Consider the following 17883-nt stretch of genomic DNA (forward strand, 5'->3'; position numbering starts at 1 on the left):
GTGTGTGTGTGTGTGTCTGTGTGTGTTGTTCTCTTACACCAGCTGTGTGTGTGTGCTGGCCTGCTCCGTGACAAACTGGTAGCTCCACTTCATGGTGTGTGTGTCGTGGGACGAGAAGGTGAGGTAACGCAGCGTCTCCATGGCAACTGACAGGTGAGGGGCGTGTCTCAGAGAGTCCTGGCTGTACAGGTACACCCCCACCACAGGTGACCCATAGTTTTGCATCCACAGGACGTCACCTGGGATAGAGAAGAGGAGGGTTAGCGACAGAGAGAAAGGAGAGGAGGGTTAGAGACAGAGAGAGGAGGGTTGGAGACAGAGAGAGAGGGGAGAGGAGGGTTAGAGACAGAGAGAGAAGGGAGAGGAGGGTTAGAGACAGAGAGAGAGGAGAGGAGGGTTAGAGACAGAGAGAGAGGAGAGGAGGGTTAGAGACAGAGAGAGAGGAGAGGAGGGTTAGAGACAGAGAGAGAGGAGAGGAGGGTTAGAGACAGAGAGAGAGGAGAGGAGGGTTAGAGACAGAGAGAAGAGAGGAGGGTTAGAGACAGAGAGAGGGGAGAGGAGGGTTAGAGGCAGAGAAATGAGAGGAGGGTTAGAGACAGAGAGAGGGGAGAGGAGGGTTAGAGACAGAGAGAGAGAAGAGGGTTAGAGACAGAGAGAGAGTAGAGGAGGGTTAGAGACAGAGAGAGAGGAGGGTTAGAGACAGAGAGAGAGGAGAGGAGGGTTAGAGAGAGAGAGAGAGAGAGAGGGAGGAGGGTTAGAGACAGAGAGAGAGGAGAGGCGGGTTAGAGACAGAGAGAGGAGAGAGGAGGGTTAGAGACAGAGAGAGAGGAGAGGAGGGTTAGAGACAGAGAGAGGAGAGAGGAGGGTTAGAGACAGAGAGAGAGGAGAGGAGGGTTAGAGACAGAGAGAGAGGAGAGGAGGGTTAGAGACAGAGAGAGAAGGGAGAGGAGGGTTAGAGACAGAGAGAGAGGAGAGGAGGGTTAGAGACAGAGAGAGAGGAGAGGAGGGTTAGAGACAGAGAGAGAGGAGAGGAGGGTTAGAGACAGAGAGAGAGGAGAGGAGGGTTAGAGACAGAGAGAGAGGAGAGGAGGGTTAGAGACAGAGAGAAGAGAGGAGGGTTAGAGACAGAGAGAGGGGAGAGGAGGGTTAGAGGCAGAGAAATGAGAGGAGGGTTAGAGACAGAGAGAGGGGAGAGGAGGGTTAGAGACAGAGAGAGAGAAGAGGGTTAGAGACAGAGAGAGAGTAGAGGAGGGTTAGAGACAGAGAGAGAGGAGGGTTAGAGACAGAGAGAGAGGAGAGGAGGGTTAGAGAGAGAGAGAGAGAGAGAGGGAGGAGGGTTAGAGACAGAGAGAGAGGAGAGGCGGGTTAGAGACAGAGAGAGGAGAGAGGAGGGTTAGAGACAGAGAGAGAGGAGAGGAAGGTTAGAGACAGAGAGAGGAGAGAGGAGGGTTAGAGACAGAGAGAGAGGAGAGGAGGGTTAGAGACAGAGAGAGAGGAGAGGAGGGTTAGAGGCAGAGAAATGAGAGGAGGGTTAGAGACAGAGAGAGGGGAGAGGAGGGTTAGAGACAGAGAGAGAGGAGAGGAGGGTTAGAGACAGAGAGAGAGGAGGGTTAGAGACAGAGAGAGAGAGAGAGGGAGAAGGGTTAGAGAGAGAGAGAGAGGAGAGGAGGGTTAGAGACAGAGAGAGGAGAGGAGGGTTAGAGACAGAGAGAGGAGAGGAGGGTTAGAGACAGAGAGAGGAGAGGAGGGTTAGAGACAGAGAGAGGAGAGGAGGGTTAGAGACAGAGAGAGGAGAGAAGGGTTAGAGACAGAGAGAGGGGAGAGGGGGGTTAGAGGCAGAGAAATGAGAGGAGGGTTAGAGACAGAGAGAGGGGAGAGGAGGGTTAGAGACAGAGAGAGAGGAGGGTTGGAGACAGAGAGAGAGTAGAGGAGGGTTAGAGACAGAGAGAGAGAGAGAGGAGGGTTAGAGACAGAGAGAGAGGAGAGGAGGGTTAGAGACAGAGAGAGAGGAGGGTTAGAGACAGAGAGAGAGGAGAGGAGGGTTAGAGAGAGAGAGAGAGAGAGAGGGAGGAGGGTTAGAGACAGAGAGAGAGGAGAGGCGGGTTAGAGACAGAGAGAGGAGAGAGGAGGGTTAGAGACAGAGAGAGAGGAGAGGAGGGTTAGAGACAGAGAGAGGAGAGAGGAGGGTTAGAGACAGAGAGAGAGGAGAGGAGGGTTAGAGACAGAGAGAGAGGAGAGGAGGGTTAGAGACAGAGAGAGAGAGGAGAGGAGGGTTAGAGACAGAGAGAGAGGAGAGGAAAAGAGGGGATATAATACATTATAACCTAATAACATATAAAAAAAAATGTCAGGTGTTTATTGTAACAGGTGTTTATTGTAACAGGCCTGTCAGGTGTTTATTGTAACAGGCCTGTCAGGTGTTTATTGTAACAGGCCTGTCAGGTGTTTATTGTAACAGGCCTGTCAGGTGTTTATTGTAACAGGTGTTTATTGTAACAGGCCTGTCAGGTGTTTATTGTAACAGGTGTTTATTGTAACAGGCATGTCAGGTGTTTATTGTAACAGGAGTTTATTGTAACAGGTGTTTATTGTAACAGGTGTTTATTGTAATAGGCCTGTCAGGTGTTTATTGTAACAGGTGTTTATTGTAACAGGTGTTTATTGTAACAGGTGTTTATTGTAGCAGGTGTTTATTGTAACAGGCCTGTCAGGTGTTTATTGTAGCAGGCCTGTCAGGTGTTTATTGTAACAGGTGTTTATTGTAGCAGGCCTGTCAGGTGTTTATTGTAACAGGTGTTTATTGTAAAAGACCTGTCAGGTGTTTATTGTAACAGGCCTGTCAGGTGTTTATTGTAACAGGCCTGTCAGGTGTTTATTGTAACAGGTGTTTATTGTAACAGGCCTGTCAGGTGTTTATTGTAGCAGGTGTTTATTGTAACAGGTGTTTATTGTAACAGGTATGTCAGGTGTTTATTGTAGCAGGTGTTTATTGTATCAGGCCTGTCAGGTGTTTATTGTAACAGGTGTTTATTGTAACAGGTGTTTATTGTAGCAGGTGTTTATTGTAACAGGTGTTTATTGTAACAGGTGTTTATTGTAACAGGCCTGTCAGGTGTTTATTGTAACAGGCCTGTCAGGTGTTTATTGTAACAGGCCTGTCAGGTGTTTAATGTAACAGGTGTTTATTGTAACAGGTGTTTATTGTAGCAGGTCTGTCAGGTGTTTATTGTAACAGGTGTTTATTGGGAAACACAGTAATTACCTGACAGTAAAACGTACCTGACTCTCTGTCTACGGTCACCACCAACCCATCACCACTGGAGACGAGATGGGCCATCTCTGGAGAAACAACTGCATTATCATACTGTGCAGAACTAGATAAGTACATTATAGTATAATGGTGTATCTACTGTAGTACATTATAGTATAATGGTGTATCTACTGTAGTACAACATAGTATAATTGTGTACCTACTGTAGTACATTATATTATCATTGTGTACGTACTGTAGTCGTGTTTCTCATCGTACGGCGGGGCAGAGTAGTCGTTGTATGTTGCGTTCCACCTCAGCTCCTGTGTCTTCGTATCATACATCGTTATCATGTACTCTGGAATAGAAAGGAGTAGAGTACCGTAAAGTAGAGTAGAACAAAGGACAGTAGAGTAGAGTAGAACTGAGTAGAGCAGAACAGAGTTGAGTAGAGTAGAACTGAATAGAGTAGAACTGAGCAGAGTAGAACTGAGTAGAGTAGAACTGAGTAGAGTAGAGTAGAACTAAATAGAGTAGAACTGAGCAGAGTAGAACTGAGTAGAGTAGAACTGAGTAGAGCAGAACTGAGTTGAGTAGAGTAGAACTGAGTAGAGCAGAACAGAGTTGAGTAGAGTAGAACTGAGTAGAGCAGAACAGAGTTGAGTAGAGTAGAACTAAATAGAGTAGAACTGAGCAGAGTAGAACTGAGTAGAGTAGAACTGAGTAGAGTAGAGTAGAACTAAATAGAGTAGAACTGAGCAGAGTAGAACTGAGTAGAGTAGAACAGAGTTGAGTAGAGTAGAACTAAATAGAGTAGAACTGAGCAGAGTAGAACTGAGTAGAGTAGAACTGAGTAGAATTGACTAGTTACCTGTCTGTCCTATGGTGTGTTGGGACTGATGGTAGTCAGAATACAGTAGTATTGACTAGGTACCTGTTCTTCCTATGGTGTGTTGTAGTCAGAATACAGTAGTATTGACTAGGTACCTGTTCTTCCTATGGTGTGTTGGGACTGATGGGAGTCAGAATACAGTAGTATTAACTAGGTACCTGTTCTTCCTATGTATAGCAGTGGTGCATTGGGGCAAATGGAGTCAGATGATGATGTGGAGAGGCTGGTCTGTTTCTCTCCTGTCTGGGGGTCCACCACGAACCATACATCCTGCTTCTTACCTAAACAGGTACACACACACACACACACACACACACACACACACACACACACACACACACACACACACACACACACACACACACACACACACACACACACACACACACACACACACACACACACACACACACACACACACACACACACACACACACACACACACACACACACACACACGTTTTTTTTTTTTTTTTTTTTTTTTTTTTTTTTTTTTTTTTTTTTTTTTTTTTTTTTTTTTTACCTTTATTTAACCAGGCAAGTCAGTTAAGAACAAATTCTTATTTTCAATGACGGCCTGGGAACAGTGGGTTAACTGCCTGTTCAGGGGCAGAACGACAGATTTGTACCTTGTCAGCTCGGGGGTTTGAACTCACAACCTTCCGGTTACTAGCCCAACGCTCTAACCACTAGGCTACCCTGCCGCCCCACGTTAACAATGATGTGACAGCCTCAAGACATTACTGATGTCCTGACAACACATTACTGATGCCCTGACAACACATTACTGATGTCCTGACAACACATTACTGTTGTCCTGACAACACATTACTGATGTCCTGACAACACATTACTGATGTCCTGACAACACATTACTGATGTCCTGACAACACGGTACTGATGTCCTGACAACAAGGTACTGATGTCCTGACAACACATTACTGATGTCCTGACAACAAGGTACTGATGTCCTGACAACAAGGTACTGATGTACTGACAACACTATACTGATGTCCTGACAGCCTCAAAACATTACTTATGCCCTGACAACACATTACTGATGTCCTGACAACACATTACTGATGTCCTGACAACAAGGTACTGATGCCCTGACAACACATTACTGATGTCCTGACAACACGGGACTGATGTCCTGACAACACATTACTGATGTCCTGACAACACGGGACTGATGTCCTGACAACACATTACTGATGTCCTGACAACAAGGTACTGATGCCCTGACAACACATTACTGATGTCCTGACAACACATTACTGATGTCCTGACAACAAGGTACTGATGTCCTGACAACACATTACTGATGTCCCGACAACAAGGTACTGATGTCCTGACAACAAGGTACTGATGTCCTGACAACACATTACTGATGTCCTGACAACACATTACTGATGTCCTGACAACACATTACTGATGTCCTGACAACACATTACTGATGCCCTGACAACACATTACTGATGTCCTGACAACAAGGTACTGATGCCTGACAACAAGGTACTGATGTCCTGACAACACATTACTGATGTCCTGACAACACATTACTGATGTCCTGACAGCCTCAAAACATTACTTATGCCCTGACAACACATTACTGATGTCCTGACAACACATTACTGATGTCCTGACAGCCTCAAAACATTACTGATGCCCTGACAACACATTACTGATGTCCTGACAACACATTACTGATGTCCTGACAACAAGGTACTGATGTCCTGACAACAAGGTACTGATGTCCTGACAACACATTACTGATGTCCTGACAACACATTACTGATGTCCTGACAACACATTACTGATGCCCTGACAACACATTACTGATGCCCTGACAACACATTACTGATGTCCTGACAACACATTACTGATGTCCTGACAACACGGTACTGATGTCCTGACAACAAGGTACTGATGTCCTGACAACAAGGTACTGATGTCCTGACAACAAGGTACTGATGTCCTGACAACACATTACTGATGTCCTGACAGCCTCAACACATTACTGATGTCCTGACAACACATTACTGATGTCCTGACAACACATTACTGATGTCCTGACAACACATTACTGATGCCCTGACAACACATTACTGATGCCCTGACAACACATTACTGATGTCCTGACAACAAGGTACTGATGTCCTGACAACAAGGTACTGATGTCCTGACAACAAGGTACTGATGTCCTAACAACAAGGTACTGATGTCCTGACAACAAGGTACTGATGTCCTGACAACAAGGTACTGATGTCCTGACAACAAGGTACTGATGTCCTGACAACACATTACTGATGTCCTGACAACACATTACTGATGTCCTGACAACACATTACTGATGTCCTGACAACACATTACTGATGTCCTGACAACACATTACTGATGCCCTGACAACACATTACTGATGCCCTGACAACACATTACTGATGTCCTGACAACAAGGTACTGATGTCCTGACAACACATTACTGATGTCCTGACAACTAATTACTGATGTCCTGACAACTAATTACTGATGTCCTGACAACTAATTACTGATGTCCTGACAACACATTACTGATGTCCTGACAACACATTACTGATGGCCTGACAACACATTACTGATGTCCTGACAACACATTACTGATGTCCTGACAACAAGGTACTGATGTCCTGACAACTAATTACTGATGTCCTGACAACACATTACTGATGTCCTGACAACACATTACTGATGTCCTGACAACACATTACTGATGTCCTGACAACACATTACTGATGTCCTGACAACAAGGTACTGATGTCCTGACAACACATTACTGATGTCCTGACAACAAGGTACTGATGTCCTGACAACACATTACTGATGTCCTGACAGCCTCAACACATTACTGATGTCCCGACAACAAGGTACTGATGTCCCGACAACAAGGTACTGATGTCCCGACAACAAGGTACTGATGTCCTGGCAACACATTACTGATGTCCTGACAACAAGGTACTGATGTCCTGACAACAAGGTACTGATGTCCTGACAACAAGGTACTGATGTCCTGACAACACATTACTGATGTCCTGACAACAAGGTACTGATGTCCTGACAACACATTACTGATGTCCTGACAGCCTCAACACATTACTGATGTCCTGACAACAAGGTACTGATGTCCTGACAACAAGGTACTGATGTCCTGACAACAAGGTACTGATGTCCTGACAACAAGGTACTGATGTCCTGACAACACATTACTGATGTCCTGACAACAAGGTACTGATGTCCTGACAACACATTACTGATGTCCTGACAGCCTCAACACATTACTGATGTCCCGACAACAAGGTACTGATGTCCCGACAACAAGGTACTGATGTCCTGGCAACACATTACTGATGTCCTGACAACAAGGTACTGATGTCCTGACAACAAGGTACTGATGTCCTGACAACAAGGTACTGATGTCCTGACAACACATTACTGATGTCCTGACAACAAGGTACTGATGGCCTGACAACACATTACTGATGTCCTGACAGCCTCAACACATTAATGATGTCCTGACAACAAGGTACTGATGTCCTGACAACAAGGTACTGATGTCCTGACAACAAGGTACTGATGTCCTAACAACAAGGTACTGATGTCCTGACAACAAGGTACTGATGTCCTGACAACAAGGTACTGATGTCCTGACAACAAGGTACTGATGCCCTGACAACAAGGTACTGATGTTTCTCACCAGTGTAAAGGACTCCATCAGAGCTCCTACAGGGAGCAGACTGGACCAGCTCTGGGATGGTGAAGGGCAGTTTCTGGAGACATATAGACAATACTATATTATACAGTATACTATTATTATATTTATTAAAATACTATATTATACAGTATATTATTATTATATATATTAAAATACTATATTATACAGTATACTATTATTATATTTATTAAAATACTATATTATACAGTATATTATTATTATATATATTAAAATACTATATTATACAGTATACTATTATTATATTTATTAAAATACTATATTATACAGTATATTATTATTATATATATTAAAATACTATATTATACAGTATACTATTATTATATTTATTAAAATACTATATTATACAGTATATTATTATTATATATATTAAAATACTATATTATACAGTATACTATTATTATATTTATTAAAATACTATATTATACAGTATATTATTATTATATATATTAAAATACTATATTATACAGTATACTATTATTACATATATTAAAATACTATATTATACAGTATACTATTATTATATATATTAAAATACTATATTATACAGTATACTATTATTATATATATTAAAATACTATATTATACAGTATACTATTATTATATATATTAAAATACTATATTATACAGTATACTATTATTATATATATATTAACATACTATATTATACAGTATACTATTATTATATATATATTAACATACTATATTATACAGTATACTATTATTATATATATATTAAAATACTATATTATACAGTATACTATTATTATATATATTAAAATACTATATTATACAGTATACTATTATTATATATATATTAACATACTATATTATACAGTATACTATACTATTATTATATATATTAAATGCTCTCTGTCCGTCTCTCTCTCGCTCGCTCTCTGTCCGTCGCCATCTCTCTCTCTCTGTTCGTCCGTCCGTCCGTCCGTCCGTCTCTCTCTCTCTGTCCGTCTCTCTGTCTCTCTGTCCGTCTCTCTCTCTGTCCGTCCGTCCGTCCGTCTCTCTCTCTCTGTCCGTCTCTCTGTCTCTCTGTCCGTCTCTCTCTCTCTCTCTGTCCGTCTCTCTCTCTCTCTCTGTCCGTCTCTCTCTCTCTCTCTCTCTCTGTCCGTCTCTCTCTCTCTCTCTCTGTCCGTCTCTCTCTCTCTCTGTCCGTCTCTCTGTCCGTCTCTCTCTCTCTCTGTCCGTCTCTCTCTCTCTGTCCGTCTCTCTGTCCGTCTCTCTCTCTGTCCGTCCGTCCGTCCGTCCGTCTCTCTCTGTCCGTCTCTCTGTCTCTCTGTCCGTCTCTCTCTCTCTCTCTGTCCGTCTCTCTCTCTCTCTCTGTCCGTCTCTCTCTCTCTCTCTGTCCGTCTCTCTCTCTCTCTCTGTCCGTCTCTCTCTCTCTCTCTGTCCGTCTCTCTCTCTCTCTGTCCGTCTCTTTCTCTCTCTCTGTCCGTCTCTCTCTCTCTCTCTGTCCGTCTCTCTCTTACCATCAGTCCTTCCTTGTGTTTTCCTCCCAGGACATAGAGACTGCCATCGTTGGGGTCAGGGAGAAACCCTGGCCTAAAAACACACACAAAGTAGCAATGTTTATCATGTGTGTGAGTGTGTGTGTGTGTGTGTGTGTGTGTGTGTGTGTGTGTGTGTGTGTGTGTGTGTGTGTGTGTGTGTGTGTGTGTGTGTGTGTGTGTGTGTGTGTGTGTGTGTGTGTGTGTGTGTGTGTGTGTGTGTGTGTGTGTGTGAGTGTGTGTATAGCAGAGTCACTCACTCAGTAAGGTAGACAGGCACCTGGATGATGGGATCTGGAAAAGATTTAAGAAAGATGGAATGTTCAGAATGAATACCTACAGTATATTATACTATACTATACATATTATTATACTATATATTATTATACTATATGGAAGCAACACTGATTGACAATACATTTCACATGCTGTTGTGCAAATGGAATAGACAACAGGTGGAAATTATAGGCAATTAGCAAGACACCCCCAATAAAGGAGTGGTTCTGCAGGTGGGGACCACAGACCACTTCTCAGTTCCTATGCTTCCTGGCTGATGTTTTGGTCACTTTTGAATGCTGGCGGTGCTTTCACTCTAGTGGTAGCATGAGACGGAGTCTACAACCCACACAAGTGGCTCAGGTAGTGCAGCTCATTCAGGATGGCACATCAATGCGAGCTGTGGCAAGAAGGTTTGCTGTGTCTGTCAGCGTAGTGTCCAGAGCATGGAGGCGCTACCAGGAGACAGGCAAGTACATCAGGAAACGTGGAGGAGGCCGTAGGAGGGCAACAACCCAGCAGCAGGACCGCTACCTCTGTCTTTGTGCAAGGAGGAGCAGGAGGAGCACTGCCAGAGCCCAGCAAAATGACCTCCAGCAGGCCACAAATGTGCATGTGTCTGCTCAAACGGTCAGAAACAGACTCCATGAGGGTGGTATGAGGGCCCGATGTCCACAGGTGGGGGTTGTGCCTACAGCCCAACACCGTGCAGGACGTTTGGCATTTGCTAGAGAACACCAAGATTGGCAAAATCGCCACTGGCGCCCTGTGCTCTTCACAGATGAAAGCAGGTTCACATTGAGCACATGTGACAGACGTGACAGTCTAGAGACGCCGTGGAGAACGTTCTGCTGCCTGCAACATCCTCCAGCATGACCGGTTTGGCGGTGGGTCAGTCATGGTGTGGGGTGGCATTTCTTTGGGGGGCCGCACAGCCCTCCATGTGCTCGCCAGAGGTAGCCTGACTGCCATTAGGTACCGAGATGAGATCCTCAGACCCCTTGTGAGACCATATGCTGGTGCGGTTGGCCCTGGGTTCCTCCTAATGCAAGACAATACTAGACCTCATGTGGCTGGAGTGTGTCAGCTGTTCCTGCAAGAGGAAGGCATTGATGCTATGGACTGGCCCGCCCGTTCCCCAGACCTGAATCCAATTGAGCACATCTGGGACATCATGTCTCGCTCCATCCACCAACGCTACGTTGCACCACAGACTGTCCATGAGTTGGCGGATGCTTTAGTCCAGGTCTGGGAGGAGATCCCTCAGGAGACCACCCGCCACCTCATCAGGAGCATGCCCAGGCATTGTAGGGAGGTCATACAGGCACGTGGAGGCCACACACACTACTGAGCCTCATTTTGACTTGTTTTAAGGACATTACATCAAAGTTGGATCAGCCTGTAGTGTGGTTTTCCACTTTAATTTTGAGTGTGACTCCAAATCCAGACCTCCATGGGTTGATAAATTTGATTTCCATTGATCATTTCTGTGTGATTTTGTTGTCAGCACATTCAACTATGTAAAGAAAAAAGTATTTAATAAGAATATTTCATTCATTCAGATCTAGGATGTGTTATTTTAGTGTTCCCTTTATTTTGTTGAGCAGTGTATATATACTATAAATTATATTATATGTATAAATTATTATACTACACTATATATTATTATACTATATATTATTATACTATACTGTATGTATAAATTATTATACTATACTATATATTATTATACTATATATTATTATACTATACTGTAGGTATATATTATACAATATATTGTTATACTATATATTATACTGTATGTATAAATTATTATACTATACTATATATTATTATACTATATATTATTATACTATACTGTAGGTATATATTATACAATATATTGTTATACTATATATTATACTGTATGTATAAATTATTATACTATACTATATATTATTATACTATATATTATTATACTATATATTATTATACTATTCTGTAGGTATATATTATTATACTGTATATATTATTACACTATATATATTATTATTATACTATACTGTAGGTATATATTATTATACTATATATTATTATACTATACTGTATATTATTATACTATGTATTATTATACTATATTGTTGGTATATATTATTATACTATACTATACATATTATACTATACTGTAGGTATATATTATTATACTATATATTATTATACTATACTGTAGGTGTATATTATTATACTATATATTATTAAACTAATCTGCAGGTATATATTATTATACTATATATTATTATACTATATATTATTATACTATATATTATTATACTATACATATTATTATACTATATATTATTATAATATACATAGTATAATAATATACAGTATAGTATAATAGTATGTATTATTATACTATACTGTAGGTATATATTATTATACTATACTATACATATTATACTATATATTGTTATACTATATATTATTATACTATACTGTAGGTATATATTATTATACTATATATTATTATACTATACTGTAGGTATATATTATTATACTATATATTATTATACTATACTGTAGGTATATATTATACTATATATTATTACACTACCTATTATACTATACTATATATTATTATACTATATATTATTATACTATACTGTAGGTATATATTATTACACTACATATTATACTATATTATATATTATTATACTATATATTATTATACTATACTGTAGGTATATATTATTACACTACATATTATACTATACTATATATTATTATACTATATATTATTATACTGTATATATTATTATAGTATACTATATATTATTATACTATATATTATTATACTATACTGTAGGTATATATTATTATGCTATATATTATTATACTATACTGTAGGTATAAATTAGTATATTATACTATATATTATTATACTATACTGTAGGTATATATTATTATACTGTATATATTATTATATTATACTGTAGGTATAAATTAGTATATTATACTATATATTATTATACTATACTGTAGGTATATATTATACTATATATTATTACACTACATATATTATTATACTATATATTAATATACTATACTGTAGGTATATATTATTACACTACATATTATACTATACTATATATTATTTTCCTATATATTATTATACTATACTGTAGGTATATATTATTTCACTACATATTATACTATACTATATATTATTATACTATATATTATTACACTACATATATTATTATACTATATATTAATATACTATACTGTAGGTATATATTATTACACTACATATTATACTATACTATATATTATTTTCCTATATATTATTATACTATACTGTAGGTATATATTATTTCACTACATATTATACTATACTATATATTATTATACTATATATTATTATACTATATATTATATATACTATACTGTAGGTATATATTATTACACTATACTGTATGTGGACGTGAGAACGGGTGCTGACCTTCTTTGAGGGTCCATTTGATGTCTCCAGACTGCTTGGAGACAGCATGTAGACTCCCATCCAGAGTAGACACAAACAATAGAGACTCTGGTAGAGTTACACTCACTGACTTCACCTGGGGGGTAGAGAGAGAGAGGAGAGACTGACTTCACCTGGAGAGTAGAGAGAGAGTAGAGAGAGCAGAGAGAGAGAGAAAGAGAGAGAGAGAGAGAGAGAGAGAGAGAGAGAGAGAGAGAGAGAGAGAGAGTAGAGTGACTTCACCTGGGAAGAAGAGAGAGAGAGTAGAGACTGAATTCACCTGGGGAGTAGAGAGAGAGAGGAGAGACTGACTTTACCTGGGGAGTAGAGAGAGATAGAGAGAGCAGAGAGAGAGAGAGAGAGAGAGAGAGAGTAGAGACTGACTTCACCTGGGGAGAAGAGAGAGAGGGGAGAGACTGACTTCACCTGGGGAGTAGAGAGAGAGAGAGGAGAGACTGACTTCAACTGGGGAGTAGAGAGAGAGAAAGAGCAGAGAGAGAGAGTAGAGACTGACTTCACCTGGGGAGTAGAGAGAGAGAGAGAGAGATAGAGAGAGACTGACTTCACCTGGGGAGTAGAGAGAGAGAGAGAGAGAGAGAGAGAGAGACTGACTTCCCCTGGGGAGTAGAGAGAGAGTAGAGACTGACTTCACCTGGGGAGTAGAGAGAGAGAGGAGAGACTGACTTCACCTGGGGGGTAGAGAGAGAGAGGAGAGACTGACTTCACCTGGGGAGTAGAGAGAGAGAGGAGAGACTGACTTCACCTGGGGGGTAGAGAGAGAGTAGAGACTGACTTCACCTGGGGGATAGAGAGAGAGAGGAGAGACTGACTTCACCTGGGGGATAGAGAGAGAGGAGAGACTGACTTCACCGGGGAGTAGAGAGAGAGAGAGAGCAGAGACTGACTTCACCTGGGGAGTAGAGAGAGAGAGACTGACTTCACTTGGGGAGTAGAGAGAGTAGAGACTGACTTCACCTGGGGAGTAGAGAGAGAGAGACTGACTTCACCTGGGGAGTAGAGAGAGAGATTAGAGACTGACTTCACCTGGGGAGTAGAGAGAGAGAGAGAGAGAGACTATTGTTATAATAGACACATACAGTATTATAGATAGGTAGGTAGCTGGTCTGGTCCTCATGTCTGAACAGTGTTGGATGGATGGATGGATGGATGGATGGATTAGATAGATGGATTAGATAGATAGCTGGCCTGGTCCTCTCAGCACAAACTGGCTCTAACCAGAATAGAAAGAGTGGGAGGCCCCGGTGCACAACTGAGCAAGAGGACAAGTACATTAGAGTGTCTAGCCTCTTCACTGTTGACGTTGAGACTGGTGTTTTGTGGATACTATTGCATGAAGTCTTGTTTTTACATGCATTGAGATAGTTCCTCAGTGTACCTGGAAAATCTTTCCAGCTCTCTCTCCCTTTCGACTACCATTCAGCGTGAAAGGGAACAATGTCATGCTCTGATCCAGTGGAAACGTCATAAAATAGGCCTTCCTGATTACTGATTATCCCCTTGAACAAATAGTCTGTCATTACTGATTATCCCCTTGAACAAATAGCCTACAGCTCACTGGTGCAGGAAACTGAGGTTCCCAGAATTTTTTATACAATGCAGCAACTTTGTTAGCAGGAGCTTCAGGCCAGAAAAAAAGTTAATAGTTGATACAATGTTTCAAGTTGGTTGCAGACAGGCCATGTGTAACCAATGGGATTTTTATTTTATTTATTTATTTATTTTAAATCAGGATGTTCAAACTGCAGGCTGCAATGTTTTTATTAGTTTTTTACATCATTAGAATAAATAATTATAATAATTATATAAAAGTTACTTTTTAGGTTTGTTTCATTTTCATTTTTAGATTTGGATTGAATTTTCATTAACCACATGACAATGATATTAAAATACGAGGACGTTATTATAAACTAAATTAAACGATCCACTATGAAAATGTGGATATGAAAACCATAACCGGCACGCAGATCGGTAGATACGGTGAGATAAATGGGCCACATGAGAAAGGTTGCCGACTCCTCGTTGTAGCCTTTTTACCTTCAGGAGAGTGACGGCAGAATCTGCGAAGGTCAGCAGGGTTGGAGAACGGTAATTATTTAATCAAACAGCGTGCTTAAAGCATCAGTCCAGTTCAGTACATATAGTTGATTTAATTAAAACACATGGGGTGTGTCTATATATGGGATATATATATATATATATATATATATATATATATATATATATGGAAACAACGTGTCAGTCTCTCTTGATTTTAAAACTAGAAAGTCAAAGGTGCGGCCCTCAAGTGTATGTCTATTGCAGTGCGCTACAACCCTAAACTAGCGCACCCGTTTCTAATAATTATATATATATATATATATATATATATATATATATATATATATATATATATATATATGAGAGGTTTCCTGTTCTGGAGATGAACATTAGATGCTGTCTGATTAGAATATAAACGGGCCTGCTTCTGTTCTGGCGATGAACATTAGATGCTGTCTGAATAGAATATAAACGGGCCTGCTTCTGTTCTGGCGATCAACATTAGGTGCTGTCTGAATAGAATATAAACGGGCCTGCTTCTGTTCTGGAGATGAACATTAGGTGCTGTCTGATTAGAATATAAACGGGCCTGCTTCTGTTCTGGAGATGAACATTAGGTGCTGTCTGAATAGAATATAAACGGGCCTGCTTCTGTTCTGGAGATGAACATTAGATGCTGTCTGAATAGAATATAAACGGGCCTGCTTCTGTTCTGGAGATGAACATTAGATGCTGTCTGAATAGAATATAAACAGGCCTGCTTCTGTTCTGGAGATGAACATTAGGTGCTGTCTGAATAGAATATAAACGGGCCTGCTTCTGTTCTGGAGATGAACATTAGGTGCTGTCTGATTAGAATATAAACGGGCCTGCTTCTGTTCTGGAGATGAACATTAGGTGCTGTCTGATTAGAATATAAACGGGCCTGCTTCTGTTCTGGCGATGTCGCCGTAAATGATCGTATTAAACTGGATTGATCTTTGATTGACTGTTATCAACCACTGCTCTCCTTGTTTTTCACCTGGAATGGAAATGTCCGTTACACCAGGACAACCCGAATAGCAAGATAAACCCCCCCCCCCCCGTCTCCTTCTCAGCAAAGAGACCGCTTACCACATGTTGTGTGTGTTTAACCGCGACACTCCTGTATTTACTCAACAAGGGGTGGCATCATAGAACCGGACTCTGTATGGCGCCTTAAAGAGATATGTGATCATTTAACAAGGAATGTCCACACGCGTTTCAATGTCCAATACCTTTACCATTAAACTACAACATATAGAGGCATCCAAATGGTAAAACGCCGGAGAGCGATATACCCTCTTATACCCACTTAGTTACGTTATTGCCTACAATGTTAGACATGTAACTATAACGGATTACATTTTAAAAAGTAACCTACACAGGACAGGACAGATAGGACAGACAAGACAGACAAGAAAGACAGACAGACAGCACAGCGAGGGGGGTTTGTTCATTTCCAGCATACTATTCTTGAAGTGTATTAGAGTCCTCCAGCTCTCTCTCTGTGTGTGTGTGTACGTGTTCCCGAAATAGACCAACCGGACAGTGGCACCGTACCCAGCGAGCCACACACCCGCAGTAGGGTTTTCCCCCTCCCCTCCCCCATAAACAAGTAAACAACAACAAACACTCACCTGTAAGTCGGTTCCTTTCCAAGACAGCAGCAACAGCAGCAGGAGACAGCGTGCTAACTTCCCCATGGTTGTAGATCTACACACGGGAATCTCGATCAACGGAAAGAAACGTGTTAAACTGACAAGAGGACAGAGGTCGAATTATCTGTCAACTTTCTCCAGCGATCGTCCATTTTGGTCACACAGCGACAGGGCTTCGTTTGTTGAACATTTTTTTTCTAAGTCTTCTTTTCAGATTGACGTGTTTTATTTAACGTGTGTAACAGGTTGTGGATAGAAGTAGATGAGAGATCGGAAGACCATCACAACAGTACCGACTAACGACGAGCCCCCACCATTTCGGTTTCCGTGTTGGAACGGATCCTGTGACGTCAGTTAGAGAGGGTGTCCTTGGTTCTCGTCGGTAGACGGTCAGGACCTACGGAATGGTAAAAAAAACGGCTCAAAATAGTTAAATAACAGAGAAGATGGTGTTTTTGTGTATGTGGCGGTTTTTCCTCACCAACATACCCATCATAAAGTATATAACTCAGCCTAAACGGCGCAATTCGACCTGCTGTCAAATCATGAGGGGCTTGGCCCCGCCCTCTTGTTTGATTGACGGCCGTTCCGTCCAATGGTAAAAGGAGAGTTGGACTGTAACGGGGGGGGGGGGCGGGGTTTAGAATGAGCTCGACGCCACATTAGAACACGTGGAAACGGCAATGTGGCTCGCGGCTTTGTGATCACTGCAACACGCGGCTTGTTCAGGTGAAAGAGAATAGAGATGGTGGCAGAACAGAGAAGAGACAACTATGCCTTTATTAAGCTCTCTCTCTCTCTGTCTCTTCCTCTCTCTCTCTTCCTCTCTCTCTCTCTCTTCCTCTCTTTCTCTCTCTCTCTGTCTCTTCCTCTCTCTCTCTCTCTCTCTCTCTCTCTTCCTCTCTCTCTCTCTTCCTCTCTCTCTCTTCCTCTCTCTTTCTCTCTCTCTCTTCCTCTCTTT

The 17883-nt window shown here is 41.1% G+C and overlaps 1 protein-coding gene across 3 annotated transcripts in view; it reads right to left on the minus strand.

Annotated features, from left to right (window-relative positions):
- Positions 1 to 17535, minus strand: part of LOC118940184 (serine/threonine-protein kinase/endoribonuclease IRE1-like) — an 87395-nt gene extending 69860 nt beyond the window's left edge. For all 3 annotated transcript variants that reach the window (XM_036948588.1, XM_036948589.1, XM_036948587.1), the window contains exons 1-10: positions 17412 to 17535; positions 16902 to 17319; positions 13168 to 13282; positions 9671 to 9704; positions 9393 to 9465; positions 7873 to 7945; positions 4301 to 4423; positions 3507 to 3608; positions 3280 to 3339; positions 38 to 239 (exon numbers count right to left, since the gene is read on the minus strand). In XM_036948588.1, the coding sequence (XP_036804483.1) occupies positions 38 to 239; positions 3280 to 3339; positions 3507 to 3608; positions 4301 to 4423; positions 7873 to 7945; positions 9393 to 9465; positions 9671 to 9704; positions 13168 to 13282; positions 16902 to 16967 (848 nt within the window). In that variant the 5' untranslated portion in view covers positions 16968 to 17319; positions 17412 to 17535. The remainder of the gene's footprint in view (positions 1 to 37; positions 240 to 3279; positions 3340 to 3506; positions 3609 to 4300; positions 4424 to 7872; positions 7946 to 9392; positions 9466 to 9670; positions 9705 to 13167; positions 13283 to 16901; positions 17320 to 17411) is intronic.
- Positions 17536 to 17883: the final 348 nt, after the last annotated feature.

Source organism: Oncorhynchus mykiss, chromosome 17 (assembly GCF_013265735.2).
Source record: "Oncorhynchus mykiss isolate Arlee chromosome 17, USDA_OmykA_1.1, whole genome shotgun sequence".
Classification (NCBI taxonomy): Eukaryota; Metazoa; Chordata; class Actinopteri; order Salmoniformes; family Salmonidae; genus Oncorhynchus; species Oncorhynchus mykiss.